Source organism: Mycetomoellerius zeteki, unplaced genomic scaffold (genome assembly GCF_001594055.1).
Source record: "Mycetomoellerius zeteki isolate Tzet28-1 unplaced genomic scaffold, Tzet1.0 scaffold73, whole genome shotgun sequence".
Taxonomy (NCBI): Eukaryota; Metazoa; Arthropoda; class Insecta; order Hymenoptera; family Formicidae; genus Mycetomoellerius; species Mycetomoellerius zeteki.
The window spans coordinates 3,115,225-3,141,851 of NW_017257753.1; the positions used below are offsets into that span (position 1 = coordinate 3,115,225).

General features: G+C 35.6%; 1 protein-coding gene across 1 annotated transcript in view; it reads right to left on the bottom strand.

The window, feature by feature from the left end:
* Positions 1-11,254: 11,254 nt before the first annotated feature.
* The window catches only part of LOC108729364 (probable G-protein coupled receptor B0563.6), a 35,730-nt gene continuing 20,357 nt past the window's right edge, over positions 11,255-26,627 (bottom strand). The window contains exons 2-5 of the mRNA XM_018458432.1: positions 15,347-15,496; positions 14,013-14,263; positions 12,415-12,702; positions 11,255-11,506 (exon numbers count right to left, since the gene is read on the bottom strand). Coding sequence (XP_018313934.1) covers positions 11,255-11,506; positions 12,415-12,702; positions 14,013-14,263; positions 15,347-15,496 — 941 coding nt within the window. The remainder of the gene's footprint in view (positions 11,507-12,414; positions 12,703-14,012; positions 14,264-15,346; positions 15,497-26,627) is intronic.

The following is a 26,627-nucleotide window of genomic DNA, read 5'->3' on the forward strand; positions in this document are numbered from 1 at the left end:
AGGATAATTTTAAGAATTGTGAAGCGAAAGTGATGAAACTGTTATCTTATCATGTTAAGAACATATTATTCGATTAGTAAATAATTTTCTGCCAAGTTAAAAAATAGTTTCTCCCTTTTTTGGGAAACTTAATTGTTTATGTATATCTCATTTTTGAAGTAAGAAAGTGATAATCAAAATAATGGCTGATGAAATTTTATGAACGAGAATCACTTTTCAGGAAGAATATTACAAAATGTTTTTTATAGACAGCTTTTTATAAAATCGCAGAGTAGAACGTTACCATGTAATACTTTTTTACTCTTAATCCTTTACTTATGATTGTAATCAATCAAGCGTCGCTGCGGTAATAAATTCTCAGCGACGGCTAATTATCTCCTAGTGATAATAGCTTCAAACGCGCTACGCGCTTTTTTCCTCTCAAAGTTCTCGTTTAAAACTCGTGCAGTTTTTCGCTGACTGTCGTTGGGATGCCTGGGATGCTCTGCAGTAGTTTGATTTAATCCTGTCTTTACCGACTAGCCATGAAGGTCGTAACTACCATCGTGAGTATGTATCAGCCTTTAGAAAACACAGCATTATCCTCTCCCTCTTCCATACCCTCCTCTTCCTCCTCCTCCTGAAGTAACAACAAAAGTGTTCGATGGCTTACGTCGAACGGTAACGAACAAAGCGTAAACGAAAGTGGAGCATGTCAGCAATCGTCCACGCCTGCAGTCCTCGGCATAAAAACGTCGATGATCCTCTCCCTTGCGAAAATGGAGCCGCGATCAACAACAATGTCGGCGACAATAACAAATACATTCCCGTGGCGCTGGCGTAAAGTGTGATTCGTCACATTGTTTACAGCTATCGCGATCCTACGGTGAATAATTGCCGCATGTCGTCTCGCCCAGCGAGTGGCCGCTCCGTTTCCTCCGCAGGACGATTCCTCAACTTCAGCCATCGCGCGAGCTCCCCCGATCTGCGTCCGAGAGAGGAGATACGTTGATAAAGCGAATACCCTCGGCGTAATTGATGCAACGTCATGAAAATGATATTTTCGTACGATGACAAATGTCATGCGAATCGCATTTTACGGCGGATGAATTCTTATATTACTCGTCCGCAATTTGTCCGCGTTGAAGGTCTTTTTTTTTTTATTTTTAACGCTCCGCTGTTATTTGCTTAATGCATTTTTGATGGCTCGCCGTCGTCTGCTTTATTAAGATTTAAGAAAAAGGTGAAATACATCTCGCGCGGGGAATGAAGCTCTCTCTCTCGCTGCGCTCCGCGAAATTAAAGTCATATCTTCGACCATCCACCCGCCGGATGGGAACGCGCTAACGAGAAAAAGGATGGAAATGCAAAAGCTCGGAGCAATATGTTGGTTTCGTTTATGAACGATGATAAATATTTACACACGTATTTCTACATATAAGACATTATAAAGACGATCTTTTGAAATAAGAACCGATTATGAAAATACCGATTATGAAAATACCTATGTCTTTTTCTCTGAAAATGTTTATGCAAATTAATATAATTATTTCAAATGTTGACCTATTATTCTAGTTTTTATAACTGTTATATAATTATAATGGCTTTCAATTACTTATTCTTCTTATGAAGCTGCTTTTTCGTATTTCACTTAATGAAGTACACTCTCTTTAAGATTCTCATCAATCTCGGTCATTCCTTTCCGCGAGAAGCAACAAGAAATGCAAAATTCCGTTGTGCAACAGGATTTTCCTTATCGAAGTGATGAAATTGGAAGGAAATTTCAGTGGTATTTTGGCAAGTCTTCACACCCGAGCATCGGGCGAAAATTTGCGGTAAAAGCTACTCGATTCGCCGATGAAATAAATCGTGGAGGAAACGTGACTCTCGTTCCTTGGAGGGATATATGATTCTATTTGCGGGAGACAAGCGACGATATGTGCAAGTCCCGTATGGCGGCTTAGCTAGGGCGAATATGTTCTTAGTTTGGTTTGAGGTTTGCACCATTTTTAATCTTTTGAAAGTTTCTAGCCGAGTCAGACTCATGCATTTATCATCTCTCGCTATTTCAGTCATCAACCTAAATCTTAATCAAAGCTTTCACTATTTCATAGTCATTAAATTAAATTTTTTTTTTATTGCTCCTCGGCTGAGGAGAAAAGACGTCTTTAGCTGTAACCTTTACAGCTTTAGGCTATATGACGCAAAAAAACTAAACTAAATAAGAATAATGAACTATATCTATAATTAACACAAATATAACTACCAATTCAAATAATTCTATAAGGTCTGGTTATTCCAGCTTCAGATAAACTGACGTGGTAATTTACCTATTGGATAAACAAAAGAGTAAAAAAGTAAGAGCATAAGAGAGTAAGAGAGTAAGACAGAATGATGAACTGAAGTTTATCGAAAGGTAAACAAAAACTAAGATGGAACTGCCTTAGTCTTTTTAATAAAATTAGAAATAAACATCAACTTAAATATTAAGTTCTGTGATTGTATCAATCCATCGTCTAGGAATTACCATAAGACAGAAGGTGCGTTCCGTTTCACTCATAATGCGCATAATGTATTATTTTATCCTTCTTTAATATTTAATAAACAACAACGAGAGAGAGAGAGAGAGATAAAATGATAGGTACATCATTCGCATCATATGTGAAACAGAACGCACTCAAAGAAGAAGAAAACGATATGAGCGGGAGACGTTGGAGTATTCTATGCGGAAAATTGAAACTACACTAAAACGCACCTGGAAACCGTCGAAATTGCAGTGCCGCCGTATCTAATCTGAATATCTGCAAGCACAATGCATCGCTTAGATTTATGCACTTGTTTTGAATTTTACATTTTATTATTATCATCTTTTTTTTGTTATTTTCGTTCTCACGGTATTTCCCTGTCCGAGCGAAATGAAAAGCTTAAGCCGGCGGCAAAGTCGCGGTTATTGAATATTTCTGTAACAAGTAAAGCAATTACGAAAGTGCTCGAAAGTTGGCGCGAAAATCTGATTAGTCCGTCGCTCAAAAAATACATTTAACTATCTCCCAAGGAAAATTTGATCTTTCAAGCTGGCCTGAGAGTTTTGCGCCCGTGAAATCAAGTCGCTGCAACGTTGCGTTTATTTTTCCACGGTTACAGCGTCGCAGGAGATGCTTCGCGATGGTTTACTTTAGCGATAGCCGCGTTAATTGCGAAGTAAATTGCCTGCACTAGAACTCGACTATCTTTCGTCTGTACCTAGTTGAACTCGGGACTTAACGAGAATTACGTAGTCGGCGACACGGTTTGTTCGGTCCTTTGTTTGACCACGTTTGCCTGGTCTCCGTACTTCGAAGTGAGAGACAAACGGTAGCGGTTGGTCTCTTTTCAAACATTCATCCGAGAGAATGATTCGAAATTTCACGAGTTGCAGAACCCGCTTCGGACCGCCCACGCATTGCCGATGCTTCGTCCGACTAATTCACTTATTTGCATTAAATTTCACGCTCCTCGGTCAGCACCCGGCGGGATGAATCGTATTTTATGTGTTGGCATTTCGTATACTTAATTTAATTTCATCCCGCGTTTCAAAAGTGTGACGTGCGAATTTAAATAAATTTCGTTTACGAACTCAGTCGCTAGATCATGAATTACATGTCTGTCAAACGCAAGCTTCCAATCAAGCGTAATTCTTTTTCCTAGCGATGGTAATTAATCCTTTTAACACGATTAAAGAGATGTATGATAGATATATTTCAAAATAATAAAAAATTATCAAAAAATTACAGATTATTAATCTAGATCGTATTTAAAAGTAATACACAAAAATCTGTGTTTCAAGACTGACAAATAATCGGCGAGGAGTTTGCTTGAACTGGAAACCGTAAAGTTCACACCAAAAATATCATTAGACTCCACCTTGACCGGATGACTTTCTTTACTTAATGGTGTCGAACATTTCTCGATCGATTTTCACTTAAAATTAATCCTTTTACTTACCTTAATCCCTTTTAGTACTGATCAGAAGTGATCAGCAGCAGGACCGCGTTATCGATGCAATCAATATATATGTGCTGTTCCTGATATACATTTCCAAGGCATGTAAATGCATGTGATTTACGTTTCGTGACTGTTGAGATAATTGCGAGTTAGCATACGGGCCTTCACAACAGGCGGCAATTAGGACGAGAGCGAGACGGCGCTCTGGCGCTGCTGGATCTCTGATTTATCGATTTATTTCCGGTTGGGTGTCTCTATATTCCGCCTCGGCACAGTCGCTTCTTCATCAGCGGCATGTGTGAGGAAATGTAACGCGCGCGCGTACGAGCGAAACGGCTTCGTTAGAGGTTCAGCCAACCGAAAGAGTCGTTAACTACCGGGCAGCAAAGTACACGCGAGCAATTTGCATGACCACCAATTTCGCACGCGCCATGCTTTAAGTGCGACTGATATAAACAGTCTGTGTCCCGGGTCGCCCACGCGGTTCCATTTACACCCTAATAAATTTTCAACAATAATTATTGGACGTTCAGCCCTACCAGTGCACGTTACGTTATGCAATATCGCTGCTTAATTGAATTATGTTACTCGTAACGTGCGAGTCGTTTTATATTCATCCTTGGAATTCCGTACAAAGGTATGTCGATATTATTATTCGTTCCCTTTTATTAGTCCCATCTGTAATGGGACAATGAGATTTGAATCTGGTCGATTTATTCGTGGAACGTGTTTTGTAATTTCAAGCAGTGCTATTTTTAATAGTAAATCCGTTTATGCTATAGTTAACCACATTATTAATCAGGTGTGTATAATATATATGTATATAAATACATATATGTACGTAAATTAAATTTGTGATCGAGGCGATAAATGTCTGCATTTAATTATAAAAAGAACGCGAATAATTAATATTTAAATATCGAATATCAATAGAATTCTATTTGATTCGTGCGCTTAAAGTAACTTGCGATATTATTAACTACCGAAAAAGTCTTCTAATTTATTTTTGCGTTTATATTTAATTTCGTTTTTATGAGTTTCCACTTCATAAATTCAATATTGAGAGAATTTGGATATTTGTAATTATAACTACATGTTATCATAATTATGATTATTACTGCTGCTAGTAATAATAACTGCACTGAAAACAAAATTTACTAAATTTTATTAAATATTTGTTTGAATAATACTAACAAAATATTTACTTACGGTAAATAAACTTTATTTAAAATAGAAATATTATACTTAAATTAAATAAATATATGTTTATGTTTAATAAATATTTCGTTATTGCTATTCAAATATTTAATAAAATTCAATAAATTTTTTTTATTGAATGTTTCCATCAACAAATATGTATGTAGTAATTGGCACCGAAAAAATGACTAAATTATAGTTAAATTATAATTGTAATTTTTATGATAATAATAACTATAATTTATAGTCATTTTTAGTGCCAATCATATATTTGTTGATAAAACATACATATATCGTTTTCTTACTTACTTCAAAAGTGATTAAAAAGAAATAATTTTCAAGTTATTATGCATGAGTTAATAATTACTCATCAAAAATATATTACCTAAGCTTTACAGTCCGCCCATCAAAGTACTTATTTCGTTCTTAATGTTTTCAAAGAGAGCATAATACCTTCTACAAGAGCGAAACATTTTGAGTCGTACCGTTTTTGTAAATAAAAAGGAGAATCTTCTACAAAGAACATTTAGAGTTAAGACAATTTTCGTGCTCAAAGTTTGAGGAAGAAATTGTTTTATTTTGTATATATTTAGTCATTTTAGTTGAGTAAAGTAAATATAATCTTGGTCATATTTCAAGTTATGATGAATTATTCCGGATTTGTTATAATTTTGTAGTGTATAAAAATCGTCACAATTAAAAAAATATATTTTTTAAGAGTTATAAAACAAAAATAACAAAATATATAACATTTGATCATCTTTCTAAGACCGTATTTTTAAGATTATGTTTATATTTTTTATTATTTGATTAGTCAATAATTTTTTATTAAGTTGAAAAATAATCTTTTTCCCCTTTTCTAAAGAACTTAATTTTTCGATTAAGTTTTTAAAATAAAGGAATATAGTTATTAAATATTACTGATATTATAGCAGTAATAATCATAATTATGGTAACATTTAATTAGAATCACAAATACCATAAGCTCTCAATGCAATAACAACTCCGCTCTCGTGACATCTTATTTTTCTTTTTAAGGTAAGTTCGTAACACTTTTCGTAAAAAAGAGATAATTAAAAAATGAAACAAATCATACTGTATCCTTGATCGACGTCTCCTTTGGTAAACAATGAATAATATAAAGTCCAAGTTAATTCGACAGGAGGAGTCGTACGACTTCGTAGTCGCCGAAAGTTGAGTCGAAGGGTAGAGACAAGGTACTCGTTTACCCCGTGGTGCCTTCGACGGCGAACGAAGCCACCCTGTATCGACCCAGCGACGCCCACCCAAAGAGCAACCCCCACCATGGATGACCTCATCCACCAGCGACCGGTACCATTTCGCCCAAAAATTCCAGAGCTCGGTGCGTCGCGAGCCAAGTCGCCGCTACTTTTTTGTCCGTGGCATGAGATTCCGACATGATTCCGAATGCGGATCCTGCATCCGCGACGACCGTTGTTGACAAATCGTGCAAAACCAACAAGCTGATAAATTGACTTTTCACGTGAATTCCCGATCATGTCCTCGTGACATGATATTACATTAGCCTTTAGTACACACGATGATTTTCCGGTTCTTTACACACAATGAATTCGTGTTTCGGGTTAATTTTCATTACTTTTACAAGTATACAAAAATTATTAAGTAATTCTTAAATATATTTTAACTTTAAAAAATATTTGTAAAGTTGTGTATTAAAAAAATGGAAAGAATAGAGATTATTATTTAATTAAATGCTTCTAGTATTTTAAAGAAAGAAATGCACAGAATATGAATGCTAATCGTGTATACTGCACTAAAAAAATTAATTACATCAATATAATATATATTTCTCTGGATAGTGCTAAGTAAACATTTAGTTACAGTAAATTTATTCAAAAATTAATGATAGTTAACTCTAATTAATGGTTTGTATCAAATAAATATATGTATATTTACATTTAGTAAATATTTACTTACAATTATTCAAACAAATATTTATTACTATTTAGTATTTCTTTCTTCAATTTAGGGATTGAATAGAACCGTTTAAATTGCTTCAATTGTTGTTTGTGCAAAACAAAATATTTTCTCGAACTTCATGTCGAATGATTTATCGCTAACAACATGGAAAAATAATTCATGAGACAACTTTGAATCAAAGAAAGCTATATAGTACAGGAACGAGGTGTAGGACCTTCTCCTCGAAAAATAAACTACATAAATCATCCGGAAAAATTTATCACGTCACCGTGCGCCGCAATCCCGCATATATAAAAAAATATGATAGAGACTGAACTTAACCGCCACCATTGGAGTCACCGGTCCCCACTTTATCGTGCAGACACATCGCACTGCTTCTGGAGTGATTTTTCTTCAGATATATATTAGAGAAATATTTCCCTCTTTCTTTCTTTCTATCCCCGAGCTTCTAATAAATTGTGATTGATTAATTCATTCATTCACTCATTCATTCATTTATTCATTCTCTTTTTTACTGACCAGAAGAGAGACACTGACATTACATTCGCGAGTGATGGTACACTGTCGACCGTAAATATCCCGGATGGCTACGTATTTCGAAACTTTATTATGACATACAGTATATATTCATTCTTGTAACACATTTCTCTCATAGAATATCTTTCCGTTATTCCCGAGAACGATGTACGTGCGCTTAAATTATTCCCCCGAACGATGACCCATCCATTTTACTGTGCACGCGTTGCGGTGTGGTTTGCCCATCTTGACATATTTATAGTAGTCGAAACAAACCCCTGACGCTTATCTAAATTATTTCCAAATAGCGGTCTAACGTTGGAGTTTTCGTTACCGCCCTCCACTTAACTCCGGCGAAAATCCCATTTTTTCCTGTTCTCCCGTTTCATCTGGTACCGCTTGCATCAGGAACGGTTTTCCCTGCAAAGGAAAGGAAACCATCCGCCGGAGATTCTCCCCGTCGCGCTTCCGCCTCCTGTCGCGTTTAATCAGTGCTCTATATTGCTGGAACGCGCGTGTTATATCCTCACGAAGCTTCACACGCGAGAAGGGCTTTATCGATCCGCGCGGTAAATATCAAAATTTCACGGACTGACGCATGACGCAAAAACCGATCGAAAGGAGAACTAATGGACGCGGCCTGTTTGCACGAGTTCTTTCCACGAGGCTAGGTACACCGAGCGCTCGTCATGCACTCGTCATCTGGTTCGACAGCGAGCTGCTGTCGCATTCGACGTGACGAGCGTTGGTTGAAGCACCTCACAGATATTTTTATTGGTTGTCGAAAAAAACCGGTAAATTGCTCGAAGAAAATATTTATTCAAGGAACTCGGGGGGGGGGGGGGAGGGACAGCGTAGAATCTAAAAAGTATGTGGAACATAATTTATTTCCTCAGAGAATAAAATACTTAGCCAGAAATCATTAGTCAAATCGATAGTCAAATGGTCGAACATTGTTTAATATTTTTGTCATTTTTTAACCTCAATATAATTTTTTCTATGTTAATTCAGTAATTGCAAACATTTCTGTAAAATTTATATTATTTTTCGGCCAAATTTACATAGTATTGACGCAAAGTTCTCTAGTAGCACAATTTATTGGTGTAACATATTAGCCCAATATGTCCCCAATGTGTGCCAATATTTAACTAATGTCTCACCAATAAATTGTGCTACTTATTCGAAAACGATACAACGCGAAGGACGATTTTACTGAAATACCTAAAAATTTAGCTACATATAATCTTTAAATTCTTTGGAGCAAAATCTGATTGTAAAAAGTAAAAATTAGGCCAGTTTTGAAAAACTCAAATTTCAATCTTAAGAGTAAAATTTTACTTTTCAGGGAATGAAATTCATTCTAAAAGTTTTAGAGAGTTAGCAAAATCGTTCTTTCTGTGTATTTGACGTAGAATTGACCGAAAGACAATAAAAATCTTATACAAATATTCGCAATTAGTCAATTAACATAAAAATAATTGTGATAAGATTGATGACAAAAATAAAAAACAATATTAGACATTGACTCTTACCAACATATCGACTGATCCATTAATCTTTTCTGGGTGAGTAAATAAAAACAGAGGATTTAAAAAGAAAAAAAACGGCTCAAAATGTCTCTCTCACATGTTTCTCGATTTTCAAGTAAATTATACACACCCTACAACTTTTACGTTCCATTTGCATAATAAGGATGAGGAGGATGCAGGGATTTTGAAAACAGAATAGACGTTTCTCTGAATTTATTTCTTCGCTCACACGCGCGCTTCGCTAAAGTCACTAAACGAGATGCGCCGCGTCCCGGGAAGGGAGATACACGTCGCGAAATATTCTTCGTTGGGATTTACGTATGCAAATACAGCGAAATAATATCACCATCGAACCACGAACGCGGACGGACCCGTTGCGACGAATTTAATTATCGATTTCCCAGAGAGAAATGAGAATATCTCTCTGGAGTGCAGCATCTATTTTCGAAACGCGATGCAATCAAGAGGTAGCGGTTTATTTCGGAGAGAGTTCGATGGAATATTATTATCGTAGCCAGCAGCGGTCCTTTCGTTAGATCCAAAAGGCGAGTAGTTTCGTATCGCTCGTTCGCTCCCGTATCATGATACGCTCTTTTCGTTCCTTCAATACGCGAACCTCCTTGAAATTCAATTCCCGTCCCGGGGAACGTGGAATGGGAAGCGTTATCGAGCGCTATACATAAATTGCTTAGGTCTAATCGAACGTAGCTTATCGACGTCGAAGATACATCGCGGTGTGTAAAAGATTAATGCCGATAACGCGGCGAAGACGAGACGTAATTCTCACTGGCGCTCGACAGCGCTTAATTATATAGCACTCACACGGAAATAAATCACGATGATTCATCGGAGCGGCGATAAAATATTTCTCGACGTTACTCGTTATTTTAATTGTCCGTAAGAGCTGCGGTATGCCTTTTGTGTGCGCCTCCCGTCTTCTGTTTCTGGTGATCCCGGAGTCTCTCTCGACGCGATCTCTTTCACCTCGATTTCATCCCGCCTATTCCCGTGGTTTCTCGCGGGAAAGATTCCCTTGTACAATCAGGTACTTGACACATTTCGGATTTTTCCTTTTTATCCGTCCTCCCTTTTCTCTCGCCTCGTCCGAGCGCTCTCGTTTAATTTCCAACGAGCGACGACGATCATTCCGCGACTCCGATGCACAAGTCTTATTGTCGCATTTCCGCGCGAATTCTGATAAGTTCTTCGCGTCGCACAGACGCATTGCGGTTCTCACTTCTCTTCCGTTCTCTCTCTTTCTCCCCCCCTCCCCCTCTCTTCTCTTTCTCTTTTTCTCTCATCCTCTTTGCTCTCTCCTTCGCATAAACTTGATTGACGACGTTAGAAACTTTTCCAGCTTGTACTTTGGAGCACGAAAGAGTCCTGTGGTACACTCGGCGATACATAGAATTCCTTGTCTTTTTATACTCTCGTCGTTATTTCATGAAATCGAGTTCGACATTTATGAACGCTTTCACGCTATCACCGAGCGAGCATATCGTTCGACATAGGGAGAGATAATCGGATATCGGCTATTTAATCAAGTTGGTCGATTTGATTCCCGGAGTGGTCAAACGTTGAAATTTTGCAGCAGCCAGTACCATGTAGACACGCCCGACTTTAAGAGCTAGTACGCAGGAATGTTTCGTAAATATGGCCGTGCCTCTGCAACTATTTCAAAGTTCACCGGTATACAGAGAATATGCATAGTTCGAATACTTTCTTGTAAATCGTAAGAATGAGAAGATTCGTAGGAAACGCCCAGCGGAAGATGAATGTCTTTTCGCCGACGTTTTTATCGATCGAAGAAACGATAAACGGCTATTTAATCACCGTAAGAAATTTTCATCAATTACTATTATCACCATCATACCCATACACACGCAAACGAGATTGTCCCACGTAATCGTGCACGAATGGCGTGTTCGAATATCTGGTTTATTTAGCAGAGTTTTTTTTACTCTTACAATGAAACCCTACGTTCACAGTTGCATAGTGCGTCAATCCTGCGCTAGATTCGAATCCTTTTTGTTCCACCGCTTGGCGACCGAGCGGTTGACGCCAGAATCGATGGCAAAAAATCCGTGTTAAACGCTGGCACGAGCCAGATGTCCGGGGGTCGCAACTGTGGTAGTTGGCGGGGTTGTCGTCGTAGTCGTCGGTCTAGGTATCGGGGAACGTTTCATCGGCAGGTTCCTACCGCCTTGCTCGTTCTTGACCCACGGCCACTGCAGAGTACGAATTAGAGTATTTCGAAAGTCTTCGGAAAAGAGGCAATAAATGTAAAATGTGATCGAGTAATTGATCACTTCCAGCAGATTGGCCAGCGCACGGAACACCTGCAACCGAATACGATGAATTAATGGACGGATTCATAATTGATGAAGTCGTGTATTAGACACGAGAATGTATATGTTGGAATTTAAAATCAATTATTGAGAAAGAACAAGCGGGAAAAAATAAATCCTGATCGACCGTTCTTGTATAGCGATAAAATGATAGGAATAAAAATTAGATTGCCAGAAAAGTAGAGTTGTTTTCGTAAATTAATTTTTAATTTGGAATTTAATTCTACTGTTAATTTTTATTAAATTGTAAGCAAGAATGAATGTGTTTTGAAGGTAATTGTACTAAAAAACAAATTGTGATTAACATTTTATTCCTTGACAAGAATATAATAAACGATTTCATGTACGATTTTTTACGCTAAAAGAAGAAGTATAGTTTTTAAAAAATTCCATCCCTCTTCAATTTAAAAAAATTCTGTTGATTGAGAATTTCTTATATAATAATGCAAATTCATTATAACAATTTTAATTAACTTTTCACAATATATAAAAATAAATGTAGCGACATGAACCTCCTTTTATTGTTTATACATATAAATTTATTGGCAATGTTTAATATGTCAAAAAATTACATTAACTTACAGTAATTCTGTTTCTCAGCACCTGAATGATATTGAGAATTTTTTGTATTTTTATGTATTTTATTCCGTAAAGTAAAAGGAAAAAGTTGCAAATTATTGTTTAAGTTTGTAGAGTTATTCATAAATAAAATCCTTTTTTAAATCTGTGGCTGATGGAATTTTTTAACTTACATTCTTTTTTAGCAGCTAATAATATAATATATAAGAATCACCATTTAGTTAAAAAATAGAAATCTTGTAAAAAAAAGTTGTAAATCAGTGTTAAATTATTTATAATTGAGAATATGCAATGAAAATATTTGGAATAAATCTCCTTACCTGGTAAGCATAATTGTTGAGATTGCTCTCGCTGAGCGTAACATTTAAGATGACCATAGGACTGACGCAGACTAAAAAAAGGATACTAGTGCTACCTAAGAGCAGCATGAGTCTCCGTTCTTCGGCGAAAGTTCTAGGATCCTCGTCGCTGCTGATAGTTCTCGATAGGGTCATTCTCCGGCGCCTCTCGCAGGACCTTCTGTACACTATCATTATTCTTAGATTGAAACCGGCGAGAAGGATCGTTGGCGCCACTTTATAAACAACTTCTAATACCACCTTATACACCTGAAATACAGATTTGCGTCATATACGAAAAGTCCGTAAAATTAGAATTTAAAGTTAAATGTAATGTAGATGTAGACCATTTTAAGCTCGCACACACAAAATGAATGTAACTAAATATGCTAAATGTTCTAGGAATCCCGACCTTAATTTTAAATGTCAGATTTCTTTTTTGGCGTTAGATATTTCTATGAATTTAGAGCATTAAAGCATATTTTATATGTATATAACTGGTATTAATGACATTACAAGTAATTAACTCTAGAATACTATCGATATGTACACTGAGAAAAATGGTCTGGTTGGATTAAATAGTAATTCTGATGGAAAATGGACGAATTAGAATTTTCTGGTTAAATCTGTTAAAATTCTAGTTGAGTTAGCTAGAATTCTGATTGATTGATAATTATTCTGGTAAAAATAAAAATTCTGGTAGATTTTACTAAAAATATTGTATTAACCAGAATTCTGGTTATCTCAACTAGAATTCTAATAAATTTAACCAGAAAATTCTGATTCTTCCATTTTCAATCAGAATTTTTTTTCAGTGTAAATTTTATGTACAAGTGAGTGAGATCATTCAGCGCTAACCTATGCATCTTCATTAAAAGGTTCAATTTGCCATGCTAAAGGTTAGGACAAGGAACGACAAGATATTTAAAAATTTTATATATTCATATATATTCATTAGAATATATATTATTATATCCGCCATATATTCATTTAGATCCTCTATCAGTATTATAATAGACAATGTAATAAATGATTTCAATTTTCAAGCAGTTTTGTTGAAGACCTTGTTGTTATTTTTACGTTATTATATATTTTATTTAAGTGTTACAAGGGAACACACACACACAATTAGACTACATATTCCATATCATTACAAAATTGAATTTGATAAGGTGCTCATTCTTTTTTTTGTTTTAAGTTAATAATTAAATTATTTGTGTTTACAAAAATCTCTTTTATAATCTAGATTATAAATATTATTATAATCTTTTATTATTATTTTCTAGGATATAAATATTTTTTTATTAAAAATATAAATATACTTTAGAAAAATATAAATATACTTTATAAATGTAACATAGAAGAACTTATGTTACATGAATTACGAATGTCTTATCTCTTGTACGTATAATTTATGTATCAATAGAAAAATATTGTCATTTGAGAGTATTCTAAAATTAAGGAATAAATAGAGGAATTTACAACGTTACGTTTTGGTGTTGTCGGCTTTAAAATACCATTTCGAAGTTATTGCTAGAAAGAAGAAGCAACTTTGCCAGCGAGAAAAAAACATGAATTACCTGATAGTACCACGAGTTGAGAAACGTCTGATTGTCTCTCCTCTGGTAGATTAGAGGACCGTCGGGTGCCAGCAGACAAGTCGTAATTTCACCTCGAAATACACTCGGCAGATAAACGAGAAATGTAGCCAGAGGGATGAGCGCCACTGTTAGGTGAGGTGGTCCGCAGAGTGGCCGCGTGTGTTGCCCAGGATGACAGACGCTTACGTAACGCTCCACTGTCAATGCCAGAAGCATCATTACTCCAACCCCTACGCATACAATTAACCTCTATATCTCTCGAATATAATGGTATATCGAGTCGGCCTTAAAAGCTCTCTCCGTCACGTAGGCACCTGTGCGTTATCACACGCAATACACGTGGCGTTAATCGAAAAATTTTTGCAACACGTTTCGTCGCCTGTGCAGAATGGTTTAACATTCCTTTTTCTTCATGTCCTATTTTCTCTAATTCTCTTTCTTTGAAGTACGCCAGGGCGAACTTTTAATCGCCATAATCGTCGTAACTTACAAGATACGGAAAAGCCAAAGTTTTCCGTTGCGAGCGAGAAGTTCTGCAACGAGAGATCTTCTATTTCTTTCGGCGCTCAGTGTGGAGAATAGATAACGTAGATAAATTTATTCCTTCTCCCCGTTATGAAAATCATATCAGTAGTTTTCGCAAGAATGATATTAATGAGAGATAGAAAATGTAAGAGAAACAGGGATAGATGAACATATAGAGCGTTTGTTATTATTCTAGAGCAAGTCCTCTAAGAACATATATACAATAAAGAGTAATGGCAAAGAAAAAAATAAAACAAAACCAAAAATATAAGAAAAATAGGTACGAAGAAAGAAGATGTACTATAAACAAAATGAAATTAAATAATATTGAAATTTGTGGAGATAAATGACAAAATACAGCATGCGAGCAACGAAAAGCAGAGCTTGCTAGCTAAAGCTCGAAACTAAGAGAGATAGATAAATATCGCTATTTTTTTAATGCTCTAGAAATAGCGTCTTTTTAAGCGCTAAAATTAAATTCAATTGAAAATTTATTACAAGAAATAGAAACTGAATTAATAGAAAAAATAACAAATACTAATATAAAATAAAAAAAAAGAAAATATAAATATTACAAATACATAGAAATAAGAGATAAAAATTTTTTAATTCATAACAGAGTATATATATAAATGAATAATACGCAAGTGTAAGTACGAAAGAGAAAAAGAGAGAAGAGAGAAGAGAAGGGGGGAGAGAGAGAAAGAAAACAAGTCGATCATTTGTAGGCGGAATTTTTGCAACACGTTCCGCGGGATTCTCGTCAAGTTAATAACAATTCATCGTACCCAAACAGCCGTTTCCGAGGAAAAGCTCGAAGTGAGCGTGATAGAAGGCCTGGACCCAGCTATTCCATCCCCCGGTCTCCTTATGGATGAGCACCCTCAGCGCGAAAGGGATGCAGAAAAGGATCGCGAGAAGCGCCGCCGCGGAGTAACCTGGAACAAAAAGAGGAACGGAACCCGTGGTTAAGGAGGATAGTCGGACGAGGAAAAATAAGAGCGGGAGAGCCCCGAGACCGAGAGTTAACTTGATTTCATAAACCCGGAACAGCGGGCGAACGTTGCGTCACGATTCACTTAATCATTCTCGCAACTTCCCTAGAATATTCCGTCACCACGGTGGAATTTTTCATTCCGCCTCCACGGGGCCGTCGCGTAGAACGACGGAAATAGGATTAAATCACTCTTCAGGATCTATTACGGGATCCCTGAGTGTTCTTAGCCGTTTCCACCGTTTTATACTCGTCGCGCGTTTGATACCTACCAGTTTCTGACCGTTATGTTGATGCGTTCCTGAATGCGCACTAAAACGTTCCCATCATAATTCTCCTTTCCTTTAGCCAAGTCACTTCTAAATTTGCATATATTTCGCTCAATCGTTGATCGACGGTCAGTAGTTTTTTTTTTCGCGCGTTTCAATTCCAAATTAAAACTTCATCGAAATCCGCGAATTTAGACAATTGAAACGTGGATACGCGGTTTTTTTGCCAATTCTCATTGATTTCCTGTTTTCGTACAGTCGGTCGCTCCCCTCGTTGTTCCTCGTCTCTTGTTACGAGCTTTTACCGTCCATTGAAACCAATTAACACCCGTATTTACCGTTTCGTTCCGTGGAATTTCCTGAGCGCAATTAGATGTCGACGCTTCTTCCGCTTCGTAAATGTTGGATAAAAAATTGCTGACTTACTTCGAATATAAATGCGACGAAAAGAAACTTCTTCAAGCACACTAATAAACATTTGGTTACTTAAAACAGTTATTCTTATTTCGTATGAAATTGCCAAAGCTCTTTGCAAATTATATTTAGCATTAATATATTTATTGATAGTTATATAACGTGAATAAGAGATGCACATTATTCAGATTTGATGCAAGAGCGTCCCGTGTAACCATGTTATCATTGATCACAGTTATTCACAGCGACCGATGTTTACGTTTAAAAAAATATTGCTGTGAATTTAACATCATGCGGTTTATATAATTCTCACTGCATTGGTGTTAATATTAACACCAATATGATATGGATTTCAGCGGTGGAGATTTACACATTTTTGCCACCCTAGGCCCTGTACTTTTTGATCTTTAAGATACTTGGCGTCCCTTTCAGACAAATGAACAATAAAAAAAAGTTGGCTACCGTCGAAAAGTATCACTTTTCCACCAAAACACATCAAGATTTTATTTTTATACGCCAAAATACTACTTTAAGGTGCCACATTGACGAACATTACAACAATTGACAATCTTGCACAAAAATATAAAATTTACTTTAATTTTGGTACTTAGAAGGGTGACGTTCCGAGGCCTCATGGGCCTCTGTCTAAATCCACCATTGATGGATTTAACATCATGGGTTTTAAATCCACATCTTATAATAGTATTGATATAAACACCAGGGGTTTTCAATTCGCACCCGTTGATGTTTATATTAACACTAACACATTAAAAGTTATATAAACACCGTATAATGTTAAATCCGCACCGATATTTTTTTAGAGCGTAGTTTTTCCATTGGATGATCTCCGTGAGTTTTGTGATCAATCTCAATATGGTCAAACGACTCCCACCCTCTAATGCAGCTCTAATCGTTTCTGAATTATCTTCAACCAATGTACGACGAATGAACTTCAGTAGGTTGGTAAGGTTTTATCAACTCTTGTACCGACCAACCTCGAGCTTTCAACCGCCGATAAGCTCGACGAGCTTGCTGGTAACGCAAGCTTCTTCGGTCGATGATAACCGAGTGTTGGGCGGGAAATTCAACCGCTCACCAGCCGACTCTGTTACCAACCGACCCAGATCTCGCGTTCTGCAGCCACCTCGTAGAGCCTTCCCCAAGCGCTTATGAAACGGCAGTCACTTTAATTGCGAGGGAAAAGTTCTCTCGGTTCTTTCCTTTCCTAAAGTTTATTAAAGCGCGCGGTACACGCTCGTTGGAGTATGAAAGTCGCAAGAATCGTCCGGAAATTGGCTAATGCCGTGCGAATGAAAGTCGAGTTTTCCGTCCAGCTACGCGACGCGTCATGGAAGCTCGTAAAACTTTTACGTTGGTGCCGTCACATTAAGGCAAAATTGCGTCTTTCCATTTAAATTACGATTTCTCGTCTTTCGTCCGTCAGTAACAGTCAAGAGAGAACCAACTAGGTTTCACTAGGGTCTCTCGATTTCTTCGTTAAACGTTGAGTGAGAGTATAAGGGTTTAGTACTTCGATCTACTTCCTTGCTTTTATCATTTTTCTTGAAATTACTCTTTCGATGCGTGAACGGAACTCCGAGAATAAACACATACGTGCACAACATCGCAAGCAGCCATTTTGACAAAACAAAGGCGGGTACTCGAGTAAAATTATGCAATCCAAATAATGTTAGAGCATTGTTTCTTCATGTAATATTAATATTGGTTTATTGAAAAACTGAACTTGTGTGGAAAGTGGTACATAAGTTATTGCATTTTATTATGATTGAAATTAAAGTAACAGAATTGCGAAATCGAGAAATTATAATACGCGCAATAATGATTGCTTAGTAGTTTATATATATACTTTGACGGACCTTTGGACGTGTGCGCGAGGCTCTTTCTTCACCGCGTTAATGTAATAATGCGATGTAATCTAGTGTAATAAGTCGTCCTAATAAGCCTTAACACTGTCGTTATTTATCCTTTGTTATACGTGCGAAGAATAGAGTTACGAAATTAAACTTGTGCGAAAACTGGTATATAAGTTGCGTTATTCTCTCTTACAATTAGTTGAAATTGAAGTAGCAAAAATATCTTTTTAATTGCAAGAAATTACGCAATAATTATTGCCTCGTAGTTTATATAGTTTTTTTACGTGATTTTACATTTTACCGTAATTCTACATTTTATAATATTACAGAGTAACTATAAAATAATTTATTTAACTATAATGTACGTACATTAATTCTACATATAAAACTTGTATAATTGTCACCTGTATAGAGTTGTTACCATTATGTCTTTTTTTCTAAGTGTATACGAAAATTCGTCGGTACACTGAGACGTCCGTTTTAACGAGTCGCTTGGAATCTCGTAAGACGAGAAGAAACGGTATCAAAGTGGCCGTCGCGCTTCAATTACCGGAAATTACCGCGGCTGATCTGCGCGTTTTCCATTTTTCTAAAAGACGACCGGACGTCGGTGGGCGTCGGTGCTCGTTAACGCACGCAGACACTGCGACTGGAATTAATGTGTCAGTGACCCGTTTTCGGGTCACGGTTCGTTTACCAAACCCTATCACGTTGATTGGCCGATTCCCCGGCGTTTTCTTGTTCGCCCTCATCTATCGGCTCGCTAACAAGGAAAAGGCACGAGAGAAGTGACAAATCCATATAGAGCCCCGATTGTTAAAGAGTCAGCTGACAGAAATAAATCTTATAGGACGCACAGATATTTAATGCGAATATCTCTTGAATACGGTACGAAGGTCGAGGAACTTTCACGAAGTATGCCGACCTTAAACAGCTGTCATGTGTTAGATTGATTTACGTGATATAAAACTCTCGTCCCTTTTTCTTTACATTTAATGGAGGCCAATAACGCATTAATGTTTGACATTTTTTACGAGTGTCTTGAGTGCCATCATAAAGACCATTTAGTGTAACAATAACAACTGTAATCGATTATTCAAAAAATCAAAGTATTTAAATTTCGCAAATGATGCGCGATTAATCTACTTGATTACAGGCTCTCTTATGACTAGTATCTTTGATTAGACAATTTTTCAAAATGTTAAATTAGTTCATGTTTGGTGATTAATAGAATAATATTTATTTAACTCATTTACGAAAATAATTTTTAAAATTATATTTTTCGAGCGCGCGCGCGCTGTGTAACTCTTGAAATAAAGGAGCAATATTACGTTCAAGTTACGTGCTGAAATTTTCACAACTGATAAATACTATGGCACTCTATGATGCTGAATCATTGTCACGCCTGAAGTTAATATCTTGCCTCCACCCTGCGTTCTGAGCAAGGTGCGCGTGTATGTCAACAAATACAGGAATAGTGAAGAAAAATGTCTCGATGTCTCGCCGGATGACGGTGTCGCCTGGCATCCCACGGCGACATTTTACAAATCGCGTCCTCCCAGCATGTTTAATTTATCGAAATCCTGAGGGAGAAGTCAGCTGTAGCGTCCATTTGTCAACATCCTCGCGGCGTAACTACTCTGCGACGTCGCGCACCTGAACGGTTACTTTAACTCTATAAAAGCTGCTGTTTTCGCGTAGATCATTAAACGCGTCGTTTATCATGTTGCGAGAGGTATACACGCGTTTGAATGATTCGTAGCCGACCGAGACGGACGAATTTCAAAAATAGGAACCATATTGGTCCACCATATTGGTCCCAGTCGGTATCACCACCAGGCGTTATCTGTGGAATATCAATGTCCTACAATCAAAATGATATAAGGAAGAAAAAACATTTTCTGAGACAAACGACAACGACATGACATGTGTCCAGATATTATTCTCGGATGAAAGCTAAGGCTGGTAGAAGAATTCAACGTCAAATTGATCGAGGTCTAAACACAATTGTACAAATTTAATAATAAATCTGTACGATTTAACTTTTAGGGGTTTGTAATACTCATTTAATTTACGTTAATTAAAAGGGCACGAAGTAATTTTAAAAAACCAAAATAATATAACTTATAATATAAGTTATATTATTTTGGTTATATTATTTTGGTAGTTATATTATTAATATTAAGTATATAAGAATAATTTAAATTTGCAGATGTACCGTAAAGAAAAATGAATCGTTTGACATCTTTTGACAACAAGATTTATGATTGAATGCACTCTTAAATTCATAATGTAAATTATCTAATTTGAATCACTTTTAATGATTTTTAAGATCGCTTCTACTCAATATGTCATTAATTTAACTATAATGGAGTCAAATAATTTAACCCAAGAAAATATATTAAATTTGACTTGATTGTATCAAATTTGAAAATATATTAAATTTGAATTTAGTTTATTATTTTCGAAGTACGTTAATAAGGACATTGTTTACTTTGAAACTAACTACAGAAATGGATTGATTTACATTTTAACGCACAGGAAGTTAAAACAAAATGTTATTCAACTCAAGGGATTGAGTTACTATTGTGTGTGTGCTCCTTTGATATCTAATTTGTGGGTCCAATAAAGCCACCATTAACTTCGGAAGGTTAATGTAGAGATATTTAGTTTCACCGCGTTAAAATTATATACTGTATCTATAGATATTTGATCCGAGAAAGCGTGATGGAAGTCAAATGTTGAATTTAGTGGAGCGTTTTTTTCCTACAGTTTGCGATACGTCTCGTCATACTCACAGCGCCTCTGCGCTGATATTCACACCACCTGTTGAAAAACGTAAGTAATACGAAGTTTCCATTATTTCTGCAGACGCCCGATGTGTCTTATTCGTACCTCCGTCGAGTGCAGCCGCTGCATTCATTCTCGAATTAATAAACTGTTCTAGGTGGATATCTTTGAACAGTTATTAGACGATCTCTGCTAATTTTATCCTGGAATTAAATTTCGTTACCGTATAATAGTATGTTGCAATAACTATGAGTTGTTGTAGAACTGATGACAGATAGATTGATAGATAGGCCATTGAACGTTAAAAGAATCTATAGAATTTATTAGTTTAATAAATCGAGTAGATAGTAAAGATGTGAATCAAGGTTTCCTAATGTCGAATCGAATCAAACTTAATTTTTTGTTCGATTCCAATTTGAACCAAATTAAGTCAAATCAAATTATTGAAGTACAGCTTTTAATTAATAATTTAATTATTGTTAAGTTGTGAATTTTAATTTATAATAAAAAAGTTTCTATATAAGAAATATAATAATGGTTACATGATATAAAGTCATTTTAAATATACATGTAGTTAAATATTTAATATAAGGCTAATAAAATATATTTTACTTACAATTAGACAGTAAGGACACGGTATAAAAATTATAAATAAAAATATAGTTACAAATCGATATGTGAATCTGATGTACAGATGTACGCGTAACTGAATTAATTGGTGGACATCAAAAGCAGACTGAAGAGTAACACTCAATAGAAATCGAAGCCGGTTTTGGAATTCACAGCTAATTATAATTAAATTTAAATTAAATAAGCTTGTTAAACTTAAAAATTGATTAGTCTTAATAAAATAACATCTTTTATTTCAATAACATGATTACACTGTTTTACTTATTATCAGGAAATATGATCTTTTTTTATATTAAGATTGTCAATATGTATTATTCGTAAACTTCTTAGATTTGAAATTTTTAAATAGTTCGGATTTGAATTTTGAATCATAAAGATTCAGATTCAAATCGAATTGAATCTTAATTTTTACTTTGATTTGTATTCGAATAATTTTCATATCTCTGATAGATAGGAAGACCTGTTGAAACGAGAAAGGGATCAACGTTGAAAACGGGACAGTGAACATTGGAAATTCATAATGACTGGAAATAGTAGCGGAAGAAACGAGGGTGAGTACTATAATATTGCACACTTGGTAATAAACCATTCCACAGTAATATCGTAGAGCAAGAACAACGAAAAAGAGTCGTCGTCAGAACACATTACTGATGTTCGTGTCGAAATCATCGAAAAATTCCTCGAGATTCCGTCTTTTTAATTGTTGTTTATGCCAGACAATATGGATAAAGTTAAGGAATTAGAGAGGGCACGTTCGTCCAAGTTTCTTTTTTTGCAGACAGATAAATCGTATGTCTCGCGCAACGAACGAATCGCTATTTCGCGACGCAAAGATTCGCTCGGGGACGACGGAAACCGCATCCTGCACGAAACACAAATCAATCAATCAGGAGCGAATTGATCTGGATCGAAATGTTGACTGTTTGGAGCAGTGATGCGCAACCTTTTTTAAATCTTCGGAACTGACGCCAAAAATCTGTAACACATTTACTGACACTGTGAGACCCATTTAATATATATTGATTAAAAGGCATTAATTAATTTTAAGAAACTAAAATGACTTGTATAAAAAAATGAATACTGATAAGGGAACACTATCAAGTGTCTCTCCAATCTTAATAAACTTCGTACATGTTAAAATATGGACAAAAATAAGGGACACATTTTTTTTATAAGTACTGAGCATGTTAAGAGAATGAAACCTTACCTAAAAAAAACCGGTATTTTTCTTTCTGAGTGAATATCGTCTAAACTGTGAAAAATATAAAAAATGTTTTAGGTAAAAATGAAATAGTTTCAAAAATATTTTATAACAATTATAAATAATTTAAAAAATATTCATAAACAATTCAAAAAAATTTTTTATCATTATTATGAAATTTGATATTATTCAACTTTTTTACTGAAAATATTTTTTTATATCTTTCACGGTTTAGACGACATTCATTTAGAAAGAAAAAAATCAGTTTTCTTTGAAGGAAAGTTTCATACTCTTATAACGTACAATTCAGCAGTTCTACAAAAAAAATACGTGTGTCTTACTTTTGTCTATAATTTACATAACTAAAGCTTATTAAAATCATATAGAAACCCTTAGTTGCAATGTGCTGCATTAAAAGTTTATTTTAATAAGACTAATCCAAATTTTTGCACATATAATCTAAAGAAAATTGAATTGTTTGACCTTGATTACTTCACAGAAAGCTGAATTATTTTTACTCATCAAAAGCTATGTTATCCAAATAATCACTGCAAATTCAGTCCAATAGATCCACATCAGCTCCGAAAGGAGAGTAAGAATTATTTTCAGAAGGCTATTTTTAGAAACAGGTAAAATCTCTTTGGCTGCATAATGTTTATTTTATTTGCATAAAACAAAAAATATAATTTCATATTTTCAGTTACATATATAAGCCGGCAAGTCGCAAAAAATTCAAATACGTGAGCCGCAAGTTGCGCATCACTGATTTAGAGATTTCAACTCATCGATCTCGGAAGTTGACGCAAGTGACGGCACGCGAAAAGGTCGAACGCGTCGATACCTACATACGTTGATACACGACTCTCACATCGTACCGGACGTATGTACATATAATATACGTATATGTCGCGCGACGGAAAGATTTAATTTGCACGTGTCCTCGACACGCATCTCCGAGGAAATAACGTTCGAGTATTGCCGCATATATCGCACATTCGATGTTCCGACTATTCGAAGGAATCGTCCTTAGACAGACGCGCGTGGGATTACAATAACTCTTTTCCTTCTTGTCGCGCGTCTGCAGAAACGACATTTCTGCCATGCAGCGACTCGTATCCGTTCGATTAAGGTGTACGAGAGAATCGAGAAGACAATAGAAAGCTCTCGGAGATAGCAAAGACATTCAATAGAAATCAGTTTCTTACTCTATCCTGAAAGTTTTTAACTTGAACATGTATTTTTTTTTGAAGCATTTGATACCATATTGTTGTTCTAAAATTCAGTTTTTACATTCTTTCAAAAGATTTCTGTATAAAGATAACTACACTATTAAAAAAAAGAAATTTGCTTCCGTTACATGTAAACATTTTAATTAGGGATGCACCGGATCGTAAAATTACCGAATATCGGATATTGGATATTAAAAAAAAAGGCTACAGAAAAAAATTGTAATTTTGCAACAATATATAAGATGTTATAGCATTATAAATATGCATACTTATTTTTAGAACATTTGTATAATAAAAAATCAACAATTTTAATGATATCAAATTTCAACCGGATGTATTCCCGGATGCTAATGATATCCGAACTATCCGGTCGGATAGTAAAAAAGTGCCGGATAATAGATACCGGATACTTTCTGGATATCCAGTGCATCCCTAATTTTAATATTAAATGTTTTAATGATGAATATCAAGAAAAATTAATTCTATATTTTTTTCACGATTTTGATAAAAAAAAGTAATCATTTTTCCATTAAAAAACTGGATTTTTATTCGATTTTTACTCCGAAGTAAAAAGAACGTTTTTTTCATTTCTAAGTTGGAATAATGCACGTAAAATTGCGAGAAGGTAATTTTCTTCTTATCTTTCCGTCGTCGATGTCGTGCACAAAACTACATGATCGATTTGCCCCCTGACAATGAAAGAGAAAAGATCGTCGTTAACGAGTTCGCGCGTTCGTGCGTCGGAGCAAGCACTCTGCACTCGTAGGATTTGAGTCGCGCTCGCTAGTCGATGGCTGGAGAGAAGTTTTAACTAGTCATTCGGCGTAACGAGAGGTTATCTAAGGAGACGAGCCGCTCGCTCTCGGTTCGTTCAGTACTCGGGAATTAACGACCGTCCTTCGTGCGTTTGCATACAAAGTGCATTCTCCACGCGGCCAGTCCTCGTTATCCTTTTTACTGCGCGACGCCCCCAGGGAACTCTTCACGAATGCAAGGCCTTCCGCCGGGAATAGACTCCAGTGCGAAAGGAATTAAATCGTTATCCATATCCGGGATTCCGGGACACCGCCGCTGACGCCGACGACGACGACGACGACGACAATGACGACACTCGCCACGTTTACAAGCGTTCAATTTACTCCGTTATTGGCGGTACGCAGGTTTACAAACTTCGCACCGAGGTGGGATTCGTTTTATTGCGCGTCGCTACACAGAAGCGAAGTTTGATGAAATATTGTATAGCATCGTTTGTCCCTTATTACTCATAAGGCGGGACACGGCGCGAATAATGGTGCGACTGGACGATATGACGCTAAGCTAGATGATGGATTTAACTTCGTGCGGACATTTTATCTTTATATCCAGCACTTCCGTTTACTAGGAAGTAAAAGTGTCCCATGGAGTTCAAAATTTTAAAATTTATCCGGATTTTTTTTCATATGTATGTATACATACACAACTGAAAAATTTATGTTAAATTTAACATATTTTACGTGTCTCAAACAATCCACTAAAATTTTTATGTTAATTTAACACAAGATGAATATGTTAAAAAGCAACACAAATGTTATGTAAAAAAAAAAAATAAAATAAAAAATGCAGCATTGAAGCAATTTGTAAGCAAATTGGAAATATATTTTTCCTGGAAATATATTTTCAATAAAATTAATATTTCTGATATGTTAAAACAAAAATAACACATATCTTCTTTATTTATAGAATTTACGTTTTAAATCAATACTAGAAATTAAAATGCCTGTAATGGTCAAAGCTGGATCTTTAATGTTTAAATAATTCAATCTTGAATTACTATATTATGTATACTATATATGTACTTGAATATATATCATATTTGTAGTCCTTCGAACTGCGCGCCGAATTATTTTTCCGGATCATATAAACGCAATTAAACTATTATAGTAATCTCGCGAATTAAATTGACAAGCAATTTTAAAAAATAATTTTGATGCTCAATCAGGCATCATATTATAAAGATGTTAATATGTTGACAAACTGGAATTAAATTTATTGCGAAAAATATTACCTCGGCCAAGAGTCGAACCCGGATCTCTTGTATTCCATACGAGCGTCCTAAGCCATTAGACTACCGAGGCGAGACTATTTTCGGCACTCTCTAAATCTGAATCAATGGATAATCACTGATATCAGTGCCAAGTATGCCACTGGTAATCACTGAATGAAATGTAAGATCCCTAACCTAGCTGATCTTTATTATGTGATCTAACTTTGTTTTAGTGCATAAATTCAATAAATATGGAATTGGAAGATTGAAATTAACATGCAAATATCAGTATTTTAATTATATAATGCTCGAACATTCTTCCTTTTTTAATTGAACTTCACTGATTATCAGTGCCAAGTATGCCACTGGGTAATTAGTGACTATCCACTAACTCAGATTTAGAGAGCATATTAACATCTTAATAAAAATGATGCCTGATTGAGCATCAAAATTATTAAAATTGCTTGGTAATTTAATTCGCGAGATTATTACAGTAGTTTAATTGCGTTTATATGGTCCGGAAAAATAATTCGGCGCGCATTTCGAAGAACTACAAATATGGTATATGCAAGTATATATATAATATATATAGTAATTCAAGATTGAATTATTTAAGCATTAAAGCTCTAGCTTCGACCGTTATAA